The sequence below is a fragment of the Trachurus trachurus genome (assembly GCF_905171665.1).
Source record: "Trachurus trachurus genome assembly, chromosome: 7".
NCBI lineage: Eukaryota > Metazoa > Chordata > Actinopteri > Carangiformes > Carangidae > Trachurus > Trachurus trachurus.
The window spans coordinates 26,976,407-26,995,170 of NC_139901.1; the positions used below are offsets into that span (position 1 = coordinate 26,976,407).

Sequence of the window (18,764 nt, forward strand, 5' to 3'; positions counted from 1 at the left end):
TTGTTTGTTTTCCCTCCTCTGACCTGGCCCTGTTTTCATTTTTCATCAGTTTCAACCCTATCTTTGCGTCGCTGCTTTCCTGAATCAGGTAGAACGCCTTTGTCTCATACACACTGTGGGAGGGAGAGAAAACATCATGCACTTAAAAAAAAAAAAAAGCTAACATTGTTATTTAGGGCAGTGCTGTAACTACTTTTGGTCCTACTCATATTGTGGTGCCTGGTTTTGATTTTGGTGCAGCTGTGTTGGTGGACAGTAGGTGAATGAAAAAACCAACAGCCTAATAACAGGAGTTTCCTCGGACAACAGCCAACAGAGAGATAATGGAAACAGTAATGAAAACAATAATAGTGGTTTTAGCCGCTGCATCCGCCAGCCCTCCCAGGCTTTACTCTGTGCCTGTTTTGTGGTGCGGGCCAGGGTGCTCCTGTAGATTCTGACTTATTCCAGGCTTAGAGACAGGATGGAAAATGTGAGCTATTCTGATCTGGGTCAATAGCAGGAAATGCAGATTTCCAAACTGAGAGATGAAACTGGAATCCCTGCCATTATTGAACTTCCTCCCTCCCCTTTTCTCATTCTTCTTCCTGTTCTCGAATGTAGAATATTCCTGCTGGTCAAAGCATTTCACAGCTCGGGCAAGATGGACAGGGCCACGGACAGAATCTCAACCAGGCACTTCCTCCTCCACAGTCAGTGGCTCAGGCTGCGCTCCATCAACAACTCCAGCCAATGCAGTTATCAACCTCTCTACCACCATCACAGCCACCACAGGTATTGGTGTTGGTCTGTTCTCACTGCTCTGAAATTCTCGTCGTAGTTATTTTATGTCTGTGCAGATTCTTCTTCTAGCTTGCATTATATTGACAGAGCAGTAACAATATTGACTTGAACCAAGTTGTGTTGATGCATCCTCCACCTGTGTTTGAACCTAGTTCTCTAGATTATTTGATTTTCCTCTGTCTCTTCCCTTTTTCTTTTCCCTTCAGTTTCCTTCACAGTACCCCACAGTCCAGGTGATGACAACTGTGACTGACTGTGAATCATCCTACCCTCATTCCTGCACTGCCCCTCACCCTTCAGCCTCCTCTTCTTTTAATCACATCTTCCTTTCTCCTGGACAGACTCTTCCTGTAACCCCCTCTGTGTCTCCTCTCTCCCCTCTGCACATTGAAAACGAGTTAGTCTCACCCATTCCAGCATCTCTCATGCCTCCCCCCTCACCCATGCTGGGTAAAATGATACCCACATCCCCACAGCACCAGCCCACCACTGCTCTGCAGCAGAGCGCTAGATTTGAATCCTGTCATTCACAACCTGCATTTATATCTGCACTAAACACCCATCCCATACACACACACATGTCCCCATCCCAAAACACACACCCTCCCACAAACGGCGGCACTCAGCCTCTGATACAGGTAATTATGATGTCTGCAGTGAGTTGCAGATGTTTGCCAAGAAGGTGTGAACTGGAATTTGAGTGTTTGTGTGTGTGTGTGTGTGTGTGTTAAAAGGTGGTTTTACTGAAGTGAACCTTGATTTTTATAAAATCTCAGACTCTCTTCTCAGATAGTTTTTTATATCTTTGTTTGCAATACAAGAAAGCTTTGTGACCGAGTATGCTGTTAAAATCAGATTAATTGATTAATACAGTTGAAAAAGGTATTTGCTGATACAAGTTTGACATATATATACTGTCAGAATATCTACGAGGAATCCTATATGAACAAATACAGAATCGTCCAAGATGAAATCGTGTGTAATGTATAATATAATTTATGATTATGATACTACTAATAATGTGTTATCCTGTTTGTCTTTTTCAGCAGATGCCCCAGCAGGCCCAGATCAGCCACCCTGAGCTCTTCTCCTCTGCTCAGCCAGTCCAACCTACGCTATTCTCCTCACCTATGCATAACGGGCCTGAACCAGGCACAGTCACCACCGCTGCCCATCTGGACAACAGTAACCCATGCCAGCTGGCCCTGCAGGCCCAGGCCCAGAGTCAGCTTCAGAGCCAAATTCCTGTGCTGCAGCCCACTGAGTCTCAGAGAGCATCCTCTGGGTCTGCCAGCTCCAGCATGACTCAGCAGAAACATCTCACTACTTTAACAGGAGCTGCAGGTCCAGGTCCAGCAGAGACCAGCACAGAGGTATAGACACAAATACTAACTTTTTGGTCCCCACAGTTTTTTGCTTCCCCTGTGCACATTGCTATAAATAAAGACACCATGCACTCACATGTAATATCACTATTCTTTCAGTTAATTCAGTTAATTTTTTCTGTCTGTAGGATCAAACTTCAGAGAGGCACAGTGCAGGGCAGAGCTATGACAGGTACGTATTTTACTCAGTGTGTCTTTGATGTGGTGAATAGTGAGTAATATCAGGTGTTGTCAACTTGACAATCCATTCATGAGAAGACGGCCTGATAACAGTGCCAATAACGTTGATAAAATACACGTAGTCTTTAACTGTTTTTGGACCCCTCTTACTTCAGGCGTAAAAACGAAACTGAAAATGTTGAAAGGATTCCTCCAACTGAACTACTGTTGTTTTGGTTAAAACTTCCAGAGGCAGATTCATTGTTAGTTTATCTTAAGAAAACACTGAGGGCATTTCCGCAAAACATCTTCTAACTGGCCGGTTCCTCTCCTAAAGGAAAAGGCTGCAGTTATCATGTCATATTATTTACGTACTTTGTAATCTGGGCCTAATTGAGCAGTTTATTAGGTTCTCTCTTTTTTCCCTGGCACAATGTAGACCAAAGGAAAGTTCTCCCAAACATTTCTTTAAAAGCAGAGAGCACTCTGATGTCGAACTGCTGATCCTTCACATCACTGTGGCCAGCAGCAGCCAGGACTAATTTCTAGAAGTCAGTTGCTGCTACAAAATGAAAATCCTTTACAAATCTATATCCACTTGAAGCTCATTAATGCCTCTCTTGGCTGATATACTGTATCAGACTTTCGCCAAATTTTTACAGATATTCCAGAGCAGCAATAAAGTTTACAAAACCTTTTCTTAAAGCTAAATAAGAGGAGGTAAAGACTATAAGCCTCTGTCCAGTATCGGGCAAGAATTGTACCCACATCTGGCATTAGAGGTGCTTGTCTAAAAATATATAATAATAATATATAATATAATATAATATAATTTGTTTTATTTTCGCCAACTGTATTAGCCAATTTACTCTGTTAAACTGCAATCTTAAGCACACTGAAGAGATACCGGTATGCATATTTGTTATATATGTAACTACAGGAACCATTTTAGTCCTGAAACAACAATAGTCCACCGACATGAAGAGCTGTGTGTTGTGTAGTAAAGAATAAAGCAGTGCTTACTCTGATGTATTTGCCCTTTTTTTCCCCAAAAAAACCAGTGTCAACTCTGATGCCACGTCAGGAAAGGAGATGAGTGATGGTTGTGAGGGGACACACGGAAGCAAAGGTGAAGGCAAAGTCCGCAAACACCACCGTAGGTCCACGCGCACCCGCTCTCGCCAAGAGAAGATTAGCAGGCCAAAGCTCAGCATGCTCAATGTGAGTAGCCAAAACATAGGAACACATTGAAGCACATGTTAAAAATTATGTTATAGTAGACAAACCCATTTACTGATTCTGCTCTTGTTGCAGGTGTGTAACACTGGGGATAAGATGGTAGAGTGTCAGTTAGAAACTCATAACCATAAGATGGTCACTTTCAAGTTTGACCTGGATGGAGACGCTCCGGAGGAGATTGCTACATACATGGTAAGTGGGAGGCAAAGCTGCTGTCAGTTCATTCAGTACAAAGGTCTTTGTAGTGTTCAGTAGGATGTGCATTTCCTTAGATGCTTTCTTAAGGCTCAGAACTCTGAAACTCCCTCTGTTGCTGTTCATAGCTGCAATGCAGCAAAAAGTCTCTGTCTGTCTTTTGCTCTTTCTCTCTCGTCCAACCCCAACCAATTTATATTGGGCTCATATTTATAGATAGATGGATGAATATTTCATGGCGGAACTCCTCCACTAACTTATCATATAAAATAGGTGGCCCAAGCCAAATACTTCATTGTGACACTTTCTAAACCAATGTATCTAATTACATTTTGTAAAGTGAAATACTTTGATATGTAAATGCTTAACAAATGATGGAAATGTAGTCATCTGATTTTCTTCAACTTAAAATTGAATAGAGACAATATTTGATTTATCTTGGTAGAAAACTACAATAAAAGATTATATGAATATACCTGTGTCATTTTGTTTAGTCCTTACATAAATATGCATCAGTTGTTCCTCTAGAGATAAAAACGCGTTATTAAAGTGCTGATGTCTTCATCTCCATTTTCCCTTTAGGTGGAGAATGATTTCATTTTGCCTCTGGAAAAAGAGGTTTTCATTGAACAGCTGAAGGACATTGTGGACAAAGCGGAGGACATGTTGAGTGAGGACACGGAGGGTGAGAGGAACTCTGACCATGGAGGCAGCCCCAAACAGAGTGAAGGAACTGACACGCTGGGAACAGAGGTGAGAAAGGAACTGCTGATAGTTAATAGTTGTGATCGTGCAATCTGTCTACGAGTGCCTCTTCCTTGGATACATCATCCTGACACCACTCTCAAGATGACTTTGCGCGTGCAGTGCTGCCAACAAGAGATGCCAAAAAATACCATTCCCGCTGATGTGACATTTTGATCTAACTGAATTCATTTCTAAAGTTCAGCTTTTTGGCTCATTGTGCAAACCTTTTTAAATGTCTATTATATTGATGCACCCACACCAGCTCTGTGTAGTAATACTTCTTTCTCTCTTGGGATGAAAAGGCTTCAGCACCCAGCACCCCACAGCTGGTCTACCAACAAAATGGTGAGGCATTGGAATAAGAATGAGTTGATGAATTACTTCAAAATCTGTTTGTATTCTCCCACTCTGTCTTATTTTGTCTTAAAGTGAGTAATGAGTTTTTTTTTCTCTGCGTCCTTGACAGTCCTCCACACTGGCAAGCGCTGGTTTATCATCTGCCCTGTAGCTGAGACGCCCATGCTAGACAAAGAGGAGACTACATCACACACCTCTACAGCCCAGGGTATGCTTCACATTACTTACCGCTCACTGAATCACACCCTTTAATGTGACGGTTTTGCCTTTTCTGCTGCCTGGAATATGATTTCTATAGAATAAAATGAATCGTCCTTGTCTTACTTGCTGCTGTTTATACCGAAGGCGCTGCACATGCGTTAAAGTGTGCGTGCGTCTGTGCGGTTCATCCGTTGGGGTCAGTTATGTAAGAGTGCTTCTGCAGTGGTTCTAGGCAGAAATGAAGGGCAGGATTTATACTCCAGCTGACAGAGCCTGATGGGGGGAAGAAAAGCAGTGATGTAACACTCTGGCACTCACAGGACACAAGGCCCTCTTCTTCACGGCCTCGGCTGTGTAACTCCCAATCTGTTCTCCCTCTAATTAACTCTTCTCTCTCCTTCTTAAGAATCAGAAAAGTCTGCTTCATCGTCAGTCAGGCCCGGCAGCAATGCAACTGCAGTGGCTACCCCAGCGGTGTCCTCACAAAGCCCGTCCTCCTCCTCCTCTCTGCCCCCTGCTGCTCAAACCTCAGTGCAACCTCCAGACCAAAACCTTGGCAAAGCCCGGGTCCAGCAGACTCAGCCCTGCGTAACCAAACATGACCGTGCTGCTGCTGCTGCTGCTGCTGCTGCTGCTGGCGTGAGCCATCAAAACTCCCTTCCTGTGGAAGAACCTTGCATCCCTGCTGTCTCTATGGTGACAGACATGCCATGCTGTGCTATTGTGCCACCTGTCTCTCTGGATGTGAATCCCAGCGATAGAGGAGCTCTCGGTGGTTTGGTTTCGTCTCAAAGCAACCAGCCCAATGAGAAGTCCAGTCCCACCGGAGAGCTGCCGCCTCAGCTGGGCTCCCATCAGTCCGTGGTTCTGCAGCAACCGTACGCCACACCTATGCAACCGGGGACGGTGACCTCCCAGCCCCAGAGTCCAGCACATCAGACCTCCCAGAACTCACAGTCCGCAAGCCACCAGCAGCCAGCAGCCGGGGGGCCGGGAGAGTCGGACGGCGAGGGACCCCGCAGGGTGGAGTTTGTCGATCGCACCATCAAGACTCTGGACGAGAAGCTGAGAAACCTGTTGTACCAGGAGCACGCTCCCTCCCAACCGTCGAGCACAACATCTGACCCCCAGGCCTCCAGCACAGAGGGTGTCGGCTCTCCTCCAGTCTCTGATGGCCAGGGTGCCGAGGGAGCACTTACCAAGAAGAAAGGGGACCCACTGGTAAAATACGCCGTCTGTGTGTGTGTTTGCATCTGTGGTTTGAAGCTGCAGGAATGGAATCATCATTAAATCGTTTTCCTGTACTGAGCTATTGATTTCACCATTGGCTGTAAAGAGCAAGCCGTAATGCTGCGTTTAGAGGGAGGGGAGGGTAACAAAATTACTGCTGTCAGCACGGTAATTCATCATGATCTCTTTCTCTGGCAGCTTCAGTTTGAATCAGGGAGTGACTTATTTAGACAAAACTGAGGTCAGGAGAGGATAATAACAAGCCTAGCACATCTACGTCTTTACCATTTTCCACTATTCAAATGATTGCAGCTTCCCACACACACTCACTCGCTTTTCTCTTTCTCTTATTAGCCTCAGATTCCTGAGCGCACAGAGAGTGTGGGTGCACTAAGTGACTCTGCAGTGGCAGGTAGGTAACATTGTTTATCTAATGTCCATATCACATTATTACTGCGTGAGAGTTTAAAATTGGATAGTTTTTGAAAGAAATTCTCCCTCCTTTAGCGGCAAGCAGGGCTTTGAAAGCAAGAGACGCGACTTCCAGCTCCAGTTCATACAGCACCAAAAACCGGTTTCAAGTAAGAAAACTTTTCTTGCTCCTGATAAGCTAATCTGCTCATAACTGCCATTTAGCAAATTCAATTATGTTTGAGCTCATAATTTGACATCCCATTGTTTCCCCTGTATCCAGTTTATGGCTTGAACAGTGATTGTGTTGACGTGTAGCTGATGATTATGATGATGTCTGTGAAATCCGATTTTTGTCATGATCATGAACTTCTCTTCCTCCCAGATCATCCCTACTCCGCCGGATGTCATTTACCGTTTAGAGAAAAGCAAGAAAAGCTGCAGCAGCTGTAGCTCAGCAGCACCCTCTAGTGGTTCAGGAGGCTCTTACAGCCTGACCCAGAGCACAACTAGTAAAGAGAAGAGCAGCGTGGCTCAGGGCAGGTCCTCTGTGAAAGCTGCAGCTGATGATGAGAGGGCAGGAACATCCAAAGGTCTCAGTTATCACCGCTACTCTGCTCCTCCAAACTTCTACAAGGCCGCCTCAGCTTCTAGCCCCGATGTCACCCCACGCCATCTTCCTCGGGCCCAGACCATTGACACTCCAACCCATTACCACTACCACCAGTCCTCTCACCTCTACTCTGACTCAGCAGATGAGGACAGCAGCAGCATAGCCCTCCCTCCAGCGCACCCCGCTCCTCCGGCTCATGCCCTGTCTGAGCACAGTGGCAGCGACCTCATGAAGCGAGCAGTGGCCTTCCTGCGCCGCTCTGGTCGGAGCAAAAGCGAGCAGAGCTCTGATTCACCAAGCCGACAGCCCGTGGCAATGAACGGTCACGCTCCCTCGCCTGCAGCGGGACATGCCCATTCATCTTACATCAGTAGTGACAATGACTCTGAGTTTGAGGACGCAGATATGAAGAAGGAGCTACAGAAACTGAGAGAAAAGTAAAGTATCTTGTACACATGCACTCACAGCTGCACAAGTTTGTCAGTCATCTTTTCATGAATAGTTGAACTGTTTAACAGGAAACAGTTCTCAGGTTTAGAGCCTTCATTTACAAAGGAGAAAATTTTACCCATTTCCTATCAAATATATGGTTAACTTTTTAGTATGTTGTGACTATGCTCATTGCAAAATAGTTTGAATTTACCGGCGATATCTCACTTATTCCACTCACAGCTTCAAATTAAGCATGTAGTTAAGCACTGTTAAGTAAAAATTATGATAGATAGTGCAGCTAATTCTGAAATATCAGCAAATGTTAAGCCTGTATCCTTAATTCTCCAGTAGTATTTGTGGTAGTATTTGGAGGAGATGCTTGCTGATGATAGATATGTCCAAAACACAAAAGGATCTCGGTGATAAACTGAGTTCTAACCATGTTTAGTATTTATCCATTGCTGCTCGTTATGACACCGTAGGGAAATTAGGCTTGTTATCTCCCTATTGTATTGTAATAGTTATCACTTTACCAACTGATCGAAAAAAGAGTGCTTTATAACTTTGGTTAGATGCCTCGCATGTACTGTAATAACTGCAGCTGTAACATGAACTTTAAAACATTTAATCTGCACAGTAGATTCTCCGTGCTGGTAAAAGAGAAATCCGAAAGTAACACTTTGTAATTCATTACAAGATTTGAGGTGCTGATTAATGGTTCTTTGCAAGCAGATGCGCAATGCAAAAATTGTGATATTCCTTTTTGCAACAGTTGAGATAATATGAACTTCATTACATCAAACAAAAAAATGCACAAATAACAGATTGCCACATGTTCACAGTGACTAATATTAATGACCATTTAAATAATCACTAACTAAATGGATACTTTGTCCTCTTAAAGAGGTTTTGAAATGAATCAGTAACCCGACGCATCTCAGCTAATGTCTCTTGACGCAGGTATCGTAAGTGTGTAAGCCATAATGACAGAGGCATTACTGGATTATGTAGTGAGCAAGTTACTGAAGGAGGCTTGAACAAGGCTGTAAAATTGAAAAGCACCCTGCCACTGGCCTTTTTAGAAATCTTTTCATCTTAGTTTTGTCTGTTCTCTCATTCTTGCCAGACACATGAAGGAGATCTCTGAGCTGCAGGCCTTCCAGAGGAGTGAGATTGAGCGCCTGTACAAGGAGCTGGGAAAAACTCTGCCCCCCAACGTCGGCTTGCTTCATGCGGCACCCCCAAGTGGCCGCAGGCGTAGGGCCAGTAAACACAAGCTGAAGGCTGGAAAATTGCTCAACCCAATGGTGCAGCATCTTAAAAACAATCTTAACACCGCTGCGGAGAGGAAAGGTGTGTGTGTGTGTGTGTGGGTGGGTGACTTGGGATCTATTCTATGTGATGATTTTTGTGTCGTGGAGAGCGTTTGCACATATTTTTGCTAAAGTAGGAAACACAGGGATGGCATCACACTCAGAAAACTGTAGGAGTGTGTGATTCACAGAATGATTCACTCTGACTCATGCTCTTTTTCTTTTTTTTTTCCTTCTTTTTTTTTTGTTGCACCAAGGTGAAAGCGCTGCCAGTTCGTCCAGCTCTCCAGCTAAAAGTTCAATTCTGTCAGATGGCTCTGCCCACTCCAGTGGCAGCTCCAGCTCCGCCACTCAGCCGAACTCGGCCCCGGAGCAGGTCCACACGCAGCAACCCTGTTCCTTGAAGGGCTCTTTCTCATCAGACAACATCTACTCTGGCCTCCACGGTGATGGGATGGCTCCCCAGGCAGGCCCCGGCCAAGGTACACATTATAGGTTAATGCGCATGCTGGTATGTGTGTGGATGGGACATGCTATCTACTAAACCACCTTTAGGGTTAAGGTAATTGTTTAAAATTGTTATTGTTGCTGATTCCATCCATGTACAAATGGAGGGATCAAAAGAGGTTTGCCTTAAAGGATTACAGACACAAACAGAACCACTTCATTCTTCATACTGTATGTTGAACCACTAACGCCACATAATATTCACTATTAAAGCCATATTTTGGACACAGATTTTTAAATAAACATCAGATGGCTAGCATCTGTCAGGATAGCAGAGACACTTCTGCTGTGTATGTGTATTGTTTCCTGGTTCACACCATCTGTGTGGCAAGTAATACAGATGCACCGATGGGGAATTTCTGAGCCGATAATGATAACCGATAATTGCTGACAAATATCCAGTCATTTAATTGTGTAGCATTGGGTGAAATTGATATTAGTTCATATCGAGAATTTGATCTACACATCATACACAGGAGCTAAAAATGGAACGAAAAAAATGAAATGAAATAAAGGAAAAGAGGAAAATGATTCAGAGTTAATTCACAATATTCCACAGCACTGAGAATAATGATAAGTATAAGTGTCAAAATGAGGCTCACTCTTTTTCAATAGCTATAATATTAATAAATGATTAACCAAGCTATTTATTAGTCTACTGTGCAGACAGTCACACAAAAATGGAGACGGACACATTTTTAAGGCTAAAAGTTTGGCTACTGCTGTGTCTCCATTCTAACAGACAACAACACCTGCTGACAAGTGGCAGGTAGTAACACTGGCTTTTCTTGGAGTTCGCTAACAATATCTTGAAAAGTGTCAGAAGAAGAGAAAGAATTTCTCCCAGTTTAGTTTGGTAGTGTCTCTGAAATTCTTCCCCAAGGGTCCAGTTTGGTGCTTGAAGTCGTAGCAGTTGGCTTTTTTGTTATTTCCCATTTGCTTTTTACATAACAAGTAAGATGAACCTTAAGATAGTCTCTGTAGCCCAGTGGCTTTGTGCTGCTATCTGAATTGCTATCTGAATGTTTTTGTTGGGTGCCTTAAAACCTTCAGCTGTTTGTGTAACTGGCTTTTTTATCTTGCTTTAAAATATTGTGGTTGAGATGTATTCCTGAATAATTTAGCCATAATTAATATTATTTACTAATTTTAATGTGTTGAATACTTTAACTTTTGTTCAACAGAAAAAAATGTTGCTACATTGTAATCTTAGTGTATTTTCTGATTTTACATCATAAGCCTTTCAAAGGACAGAAATGGCAAATGAATAACAAATTGCAAGAAGACAACCCCAATACGCTAACACAGTGCCTTTTCTCTAACTCCTATAACATGGCTTTCTATTATCAGTTGTATTTATTGGCTGAAATTCCATCATCAGATGGATGATAATTAAATTTCCCATTAATCACCAGATAATATAGTGGGATCCTGCATATGGTGCACTCCTTCTTAGTATCCTTTGCTGGTGCTTTTGATGGTGGGGGTTTCTCATCCCAGTCTCTGTGCACTTTTACAAAGTGTCTCTCTTGTTTCTTCTCTTCTTCCCTCTTATATTCATTTTTACAGGCTGGACGGTTTACCACCAAACGTCAGAGAGAGTCACCTATAAATCTAGTAGCAAACCACGCACTAGATTCCTCAGTGGACCTGTGTCTCTGTCCATCTGTTTGTATTTGTTCTTTTCTATTTCCCCTCACTCATTTCCATCTTCTCTTTATTTAACCTACCTCTCTTTTCTGTCGTCCAAGTTTGTTTTATTTAAATATATAACAGTACATCATCGTCCTATCACTCGCCCTGTCCCTCGGCAACATCAAAGCTTGTCTTTTGTAGGTTTTTTTTTTCTTGACAGCCAGAGGATACCCATTACACATCATATAAAAGTCAGTTGAATCTGTTTAACATACTGTAGGCACACTCCATCAGAGTTAAAGGCTTGTGCAGCCAGAAAATGTTTCCTTATCTTCAAGCAATCATTGACACAGGTTGTATTCCTGTGAAGCTTGTCTTATGGCTTATAACTTCACTGGAAGAAAGACTCCCCCACCCACTGATTCTACTGATAGACGATGCAAATGGTGCAGAAATGTTTGTGGACCGTAAACTTAGAAAATAGCACTGCTGATTCACAGGCTGTTTCATGTTTCCAAAAACAGAGCTGAGCAAGTACGCTCAAGTTTAGATTCTGCCTTTATTTATAAACCAGGGTCCATTTTGAAATGGCTGTTTAGCATTTTTTCAATTGTCTGCTGTCCAGAGTCTACAATAAAATGACTGGACAGGAGTAAGTGCATCTTCCACCCATGATTTTTTCTAAAAGTCCATTTATGAATCAAGCTTTTGACTTTATTCTGATTTTAAAGATATTGTCAACGTGATTAGTGTAATCTCACTATTCTGACAGTTGTTGCTGTAGAGTATATTTAATTACAACTACTACACAACCACTTTGTGATGGTGTAATTAAATGCACAGTGATTTGTGCATGTATGCAAGAAGTGCTTAAAGCACGCAGAGATGTAAAATAGTCTCTAGTTAAAAACATGCCGTTTACTTTTGAAAATAGATCACGACAGCTTCTTATCTTCACCTCCATGCAACTGGTTGATCCCTTATCTCTGCTGAATAGTTGCAGGATGATTTCAGACATGTTGTGCCTTGTGTGTGCACTTAGATCAGGTGTTGAGATAACAACTACTGTAGGTTTCAGCAGTTGGATTTGTTGTTTAGTTTGTTATACTGAAATATGATGCAGTGGCTCCCTAAATGGATTGTTGAAAATAAATAGAGCAGCTTTGTTATACCTGCTGGTCTACATATTGGATAGTCTATTTTTATAGGTGTGCTGGAACAAAATGTTTTGTTATTTGCATAAACGTGGCCTTGTTTCATCATTTAGTAATGGCCATTTTACAAACATGCTTATACAAACATGCTTATATCTGTACAATACATGTTCATGAAGATTTTGATATTAATCCTCCAGATGAGAGGTTCTGTCTCTGGTGATCAGAGAGACTGAAACTGAACCACTGGTTCTATGATTTCCTAATGACCACAAAGAGTCTGACCACTAATATATTATCTTTGCATGAAGATTGAAAAGGAAACATCTCCAGGGTGTACATATCTCTTATTAATCTCTATGTGTGACCTCAAATACTTCAATTGATGACAATGATAATAATTGTACAGTAGGTACTTATCCGTACAGTCTTTCCTCTGGCAATTATACACAATTGACAGTTACATTCATAACCATTCATTTGTGGGTACGATGCCTCCTCCCCCCTCATACAAATGCTTTGTGCAGTGCTTCTGGCTTTACCAAAAAAAAACAGACCCCACAAGCACACTAGGGCTTGTGAATGGCTCGTCCTCTCCAAACATGGGCCTGAGGTCGGATCTGTAACGACACCGTGTGCCTGTTTGTACAAATGCGCGTTACGTGTGTGTACATGTGAGAGAGAATGCCGAAGCCCTTTATACCCTATTTATCTGTTGTGTGTCTCCATCCACTGTTAATTTTGACAACATCTCCCAAGTCAAGGCACTTTGCCAAAGTCAGCGGTCCTGTGTATACTAACACAGAGAACCCCCCCCCCCCCCCCCCACACACACGCCCCACGCCCCCCCAGACCTTCCCTGATAGGCAGGGCCGTTTGCTGTGGTAGAGGAGAGCGCTCTCTGTCCCTCATGTTTGGACGGAGAAGACGTGCATGGTGCAGACGCCAGGCAGGGCACTGATGGAGACTTGCTCCGCCATACGAAGGGCTGTATCATCAATATTACTACTTTTTGTTTTTCTTCCTTCCACCTCTCTTGAGTTACCTGCATGTTTCTGACAAGTGCTGACTCTGATGAGCTCCAGCTAGTATCTGTGTGCTCTTTAAGTTTTATTTCTTTTGGTTTCACACTTTGTTTCACAGGCATTCTCACACGGACAAAGGGATCTCTTTTTAATCCAGGCTCCACTCCTCCTTTATTTTTTATTTTTTTTATTTTTTAGAAAACACTTATCCTGTTATGATCTCTCCTTATGAACCAAATAGCCTAATAATTCATACATAATATTATAGATGGAAATTATCACACATATTTGCAAAACTTTACTATTAAGTTGATAGATGACTGTACTTCACCAGACTTCTGTCAAACACAACATTGTTTTTTTGAAAAAGGAAAACATCAGTAAGTTCATCCTCATTCATACCAACAAAATTATGAGAGATGCATAGATTAATTAATGTGCAGCATCATAAATCACAGGTCAGCTTCAGCTTATCAAATACACTTATATCTAATAGTTGAACACATTTCTAATTTTTTTTTTTAAGAAAACACTTAGGCTCTTTTCCAGTCTTCCTCACTGATTTTTAAACCCCTTGTCCTCCTTTCCTCCTTCTCTCTCTCCCCAATTGTTTTGATAGCTGAATGTGCTATTGAAGCAGCTTGTCCACATACTTGTGGTGTGCAGTGTGTTCTGGCCTAACTGTTTCTGTCTTGTGCTGTTTTACCTTTTTATAGGGTCCACTCTGAAACGACTATGTCTAGGCAAAGAGCGCAGTAGTAGTAACTATCTCATTTACTTTCTTACTCTCTGTCTTTTCTTACTGTCCTCACTATTTTAGTCCTTATATATGTATGTCCACTTTATGTTTTCGTTTTGTTTTGGCACTTTGAAAATGTGGCAGTTCTTTGTGGATACTCTTTAGATGGTTGCATTCATTTATATCTGTTGTTGTTTTTGCATGGCAGTGTGCCTTCGTGTTTTGATTGCTGAATTCTGTCATTGCTTGCATATCGAACATTTCATTTGTCTGTGATTACTCATCTAAGTCATGTTGCAATCCTTTGGCTGCTATGTTGGCATAATGTGTCACAGTTGTAGCTGTATACACATACACTGGCCTCAAAAAAACCCCATTAGGACTACTACTTTAAGTATTGGAAGTAGACATTCAAGGAGGAGAAATTATAGGCTCACTGCATCAAGAGTGCCTTAAAGTACAGCCATACAGTAGCCAATAGATTTGACAGGCATCTTAATTTGACTTGGACAATTGTTTTAAGACCATTTGTGTCTTTTCAGGGTCCTCACTCAATACCACCACAGCGGCAGCCACAGCTCAGACACAGCCGCCACTCACCACAGCCACACCCTCACCATCCCCTCGGCCAATCACACGGCTCGCTCAGGTCCAGACCAACAACAGCAACAACAAGAGAGGCACGTTCACCGACGATCTTCACAAGCTGGTGGACGACTGGACGAAGGAGACCGTTGCCGCGGCCAATCAGCCACGACCCTCGCTGAACCAGATCAAGCAGCAAAGACGCCAGCGCGACCTGGGAGGCAAAGCACCGCCCATGGGAGCAGCTGCACAGGAGGTACTCAGTGATAGATGATTATGGCTCAACAACAACAACGGACCCGTTCGGTTTGATATCATTGAGACGGGAGTTTTGTGTTCTTTTGTAAAACAACTCCCTTCTGTTCCAGATGAAATGCCATGTTGGTCCCAGCAAGTTCCAGCTGCCTCTTTCCTGCCCCCTGACTGCTGCTTTAGGCCCTGGTATGCCTACAAGCCTAGCTCCCAGCCCCACAGCAATGCTCCCTCCTGGGTACCTTCTGCCAGCTGGCTCCTATGGCGCGATGGGTCCCGGTCCTCTTTACCCTCAGCAGTGGCCCGGCATGCCTAGTCCTGTAGGGGCCGTGGGTCCCGTAGGTCTGCTTGGTGCTGCAAGAATGATGCCCTATGCCACAATGGCAAACCCAGGGATCCAAGCCTACCCTCTGGCCATGCACAAGCCTGAGAATGGCCCCTGTCCAAAAACCACTAGGACTACCTAATCTGCTAATTAGAATTTGTCAGTGTGCGAGCGGGATAGTCCAGCTCCTCTCACTGCTCCGATTTCACCAGAGCTACAGCTGTACATAGTCTGAAACTGTAAATAACATGACAGAGTGTTGATATTCTTTATACAACACATATATCTGTAGTAAATAGTGTGTGCGCGTGTGTGTGTGTGTGTGCGTGCGTGCGTGTGTGTATACTATACAGTACATGTTAATAAGTATGTCTGAATACCTAATGCTTTTTGGCTTCGGTCTTGACTAAACTCAGCCATATGAGACATTTTGTCTGCGGTCATGAAAACATATTTCACTATTACTGCAGTTTTCACATTGATTTTGCCTTTCTCTGTGTTCTTTACACTTTAAACACTACATTGGAATCCAAATACCAGTGGTTTTGAGAAACGGTAACAGGACAGTATTTACAATGAAAATATTCGAAGGAATGTAGTGCCTTGAACATTGATTAGGGTTCAAGCCATGAAGGAGCAGAACCCGGTCGTTTTGTATGTTTCTTTGTTGCCGCTGTTGTTTTTTTCAGATAATTTTATTTTTTTGTCTTCTGCTGTGGCTCTGATTGCTGTGAGCTGGAATCAGTTAGAAACATAAAACTTGGCCCTGTAACTGGAATTGCATGTGCTTCCCAAGACATATGAGCCCCATCGACACAATAGTGGTGGTGGTGTTATTCAGGCCCAAAAATACAGTTTTGGAAAGGCCACGCCCCCTCTGCCAATTAAAGCTTCTCAAACCTGTTGCTGTTAAACCCACTGCGACCAAATCTTCATTGGACCAAACTTAAAATTAGTACAAAGTTTGTGGATATCAGATCTTGTTTGGTTTTCACAACATTGACTGATGAAGTCCACATGGGGCAGGGCGTTACAGGAAATTGGCCATTACACAACGATGTGTCCGGTCTCAATAAATCTTGGTGGACACTTTCATTCTGTTTTTGGGAAGCATCACAAACACCAAAAAGCAAGTATCTCAAAATCTGGCCGACAGAACTTCACCAGTTTAGGTGTGCATGTTCTGGGGAAGGATTACCAAAATCTTAAGTGCCATATTGATTGAAGCAAGAGGGCGTGGCCTATCTTAGATTTGCTGTCAACTAGGGATGCTTTTGAGCATTTCGGACACATCCTCCTGAACATTCACATCAAGTTTCATTCGAATTTGACGGAAGGGGTTATAAATGACAGTGTGTCACTGGTCTCACTCCCTTAAACAGAATTGGGCTAAGTGATCCGACTTCACTTGGCTTTATCAAGCCTGAAACCCGCTCATTGCTGCTCACAGCTTTAATCTTGGCAGATTGAGCTGCGCTGAACCCGAAAGCGTTGCTTTTTTTTTCTCCTTCTGTGTAACAAAGCATGTCTGCATCCAAGTTATTTTAATTGATGATAGCTTGACTGCAGTCTTTTTTTTTTAATGCATTATGGACACTTTTTGTTTTTGGTTTACATATGAATGCCCTTGTAGTACTGCACTATTAACACAGTATATGCTCTTATTTAAAAAATAAAATCATGTTTTAACCCTTGTTTACTTTCCACCCCTGTGACAGATGGAATGCCATAGTGGTGAGACGTACCGTTGCCTTGCAGAAATAAATGGTTAATGTACGACTGATCTAGGGAGGAAAAATAATTACGCCAGCAGCCAAAATCCACTTTTTCAGGTTGAATGGTTCAGTTGGACACAGCCCCCTTTTTTGAAAAGACAACATATGTTGGACAGCATAAGAGTTGACAGTGTTGTACCCTTGTGCTCGGAGGAGAGGCGGTGTCCAGAGCCGATATTTCTGTCTACAGTGTATATGCCTCTGGTGGTGTTCTGATCAGAATGTAGCAGTTAATATATTTGATGGCTTGAGGCTTAAAAAGTGCAATTTAACCCCTCCACAAAGCTTTGATCGTGGCTTTGCCACAAGCCTTATCTCTGATGTGTGCAACAGGCGCAAGCTGAAAAGTTGAACAAAGTTACAAATCACTAAGCAACAGACAAAAAAAAAATACCAGGCAAAGTATACACATTACAAAAATCACCCTGCAGACTCTGACTTCACTACTGCTAAATGTTCTTTCAACTTGGCTGTCCTATTACAGCATACACTGTATGTAAAAATGTTCTGTGCAATCACCAGTTAAGTCTGATGTTTTTAACTTATTTGATGTTTAAAGCTTGATTTTTGATGCTGCTATTGTCTGAGGTGATTCCACTGTACAGTTAAGCATTCACATAAGATGGTACTTAAAAATAAAAGACTTCTCAAATTATCAGATGAGACGCTCACAAAGCAGTGTTATTGCCTTGTTGAAATTTTGATGTGTTGATTTCCCAGGTTGCTTTTAATGATAGCCTTTTTTTTTCTTGTCAGTAATATATTGCAAAATTTAAATGATACTTGATGTGGGAGATTTGCACAACAGATAGTCTCCCTTACTTCTAACCTATGTTAAAAGGTTTCTTTCACTGTATATAGTGGTTTTCACCGCCTGTACTTTTTTGTTTTTATCATTGACGAGCATGGCCAATTTTTCATGCACCACACAGCAAAGATAAACAATGCAGCTACTACGGTTAGAAATTTCACATCTCCACAACACATTTGAAAGGTTTCAGCACCCCAATCCTTCCAAGCTGTGAATTGTACAGTTTTCTTGTAGTTTATATTTGTACATTTTGTTTGTTTAACTGTTAAGGGGTGGTTGGTGGTGGTGGTAGTGGTGTTGGAGGGGTTGCTTTGATGTATATTATTCCATCAATTCGGTTTGAATTGGACTTTTATAGGATATTATGCAGAGTCTTCTGCTTTGGTGAAATACTTCCAGTAGTAAGAGATTTCTGTTCTCTGTCACTTGTAATCTGGTACATTTTGCTCACCTCCCTCGCTGCTAACTCACCGTGAGCAGAGGAGGGAATAACTATTGTTGATGTATTCATTTGGGTGCAGCGGTCAGAGGGAGAGCTGAGAGGCAACAGTGCAGGAGCAGCCGTGATACTTCCCTGCCCGGTTCATCTCGCCTCTTGTCTGGACAGCATTGCCCCCTGGTGAATATGTTCAAGTTGTCCAAGGCTTGTATTTAAACTGTGTGGGACTGCTTCTGCCTGCTGGATGTCCCACTGCATTACCCCACCCTACCCTGCAGCACTCTAATCACAGACTGTATGTTGAGAGAGAAATAAATATTATTTTGTGCTTGATACTGTGTGTCATTGTTTTTATTTCTATGTGAATTTATTTATGGCTACACCATAGTAAAAATGCATTTCAGATTGAGATATATATATGATATAATATAATATACTCAGTTCAAAATGTC

General features: G+C 42.5%; 1 protein-coding gene across 1 annotated transcript in view; it reads left to right on the plus strand.

Moving 5' to 3' along the window:
• The window catches only part of LOC310989083 (serine/threonine-protein kinase WNK2), a gene marked incomplete at its 5' end in the record, with an annotated part of 39,927 nt that extends 23,882 nt beyond the window's left edge, over nucleotides 1–16,045 (plus strand). Inside the window, 19 exons of the mRNA XM_083975976.1 lie at nucleotides 604–774; nucleotides 990–1,421; nucleotides 1,833–2,156; nucleotides 2,297–2,340; nucleotides 3,389–3,548; nucleotides 3,642–3,758; nucleotides 4,344–4,514; nucleotides 4,811–4,853; nucleotides 4,975–5,073; nucleotides 5,473–6,287; nucleotides 6,651–6,708; nucleotides 6,804–6,877; nucleotides 7,093–7,757; nucleotides 8,879–9,105; nucleotides 9,323–9,547; nucleotides 11,142–11,240; nucleotides 14,103–14,147; nucleotides 14,668–14,966; nucleotides 15,079–16,045. Coding sequence (XP_083832102.1) covers nucleotides 604–774; nucleotides 990–1,421; nucleotides 1,833–2,156; nucleotides 2,297–2,340; nucleotides 3,389–3,548; nucleotides 3,642–3,758; nucleotides 4,344–4,514; nucleotides 4,811–4,853; nucleotides 4,975–5,073; nucleotides 5,473–6,287; nucleotides 6,651–6,708; nucleotides 6,804–6,877; nucleotides 7,093–7,757; nucleotides 8,879–9,105; nucleotides 9,323–9,547; nucleotides 11,142–11,240; nucleotides 14,103–14,147; nucleotides 14,668–14,966; nucleotides 15,079–15,429 — 4,419 coding nt within the window. The 3' untranslated portion in view covers nucleotides 15,430–16,045. The remainder of the gene's footprint in view (nucleotides 1–603; nucleotides 775–989; nucleotides 1,422–1,832; nucleotides 2,157–2,296; nucleotides 2,341–3,388; nucleotides 3,549–3,641; nucleotides 3,759–4,343; nucleotides 4,515–4,810; nucleotides 4,854–4,974; nucleotides 5,074–5,472; nucleotides 6,288–6,650; nucleotides 6,709–6,803; nucleotides 6,878–7,092; nucleotides 7,758–8,878; nucleotides 9,106–9,322; nucleotides 9,548–11,141; nucleotides 11,241–14,102; nucleotides 14,148–14,667; nucleotides 14,967–15,078) is intronic.
• Between the last annotated feature and the right edge of the window lie 2,719 nt (nucleotides 16,046–18,764).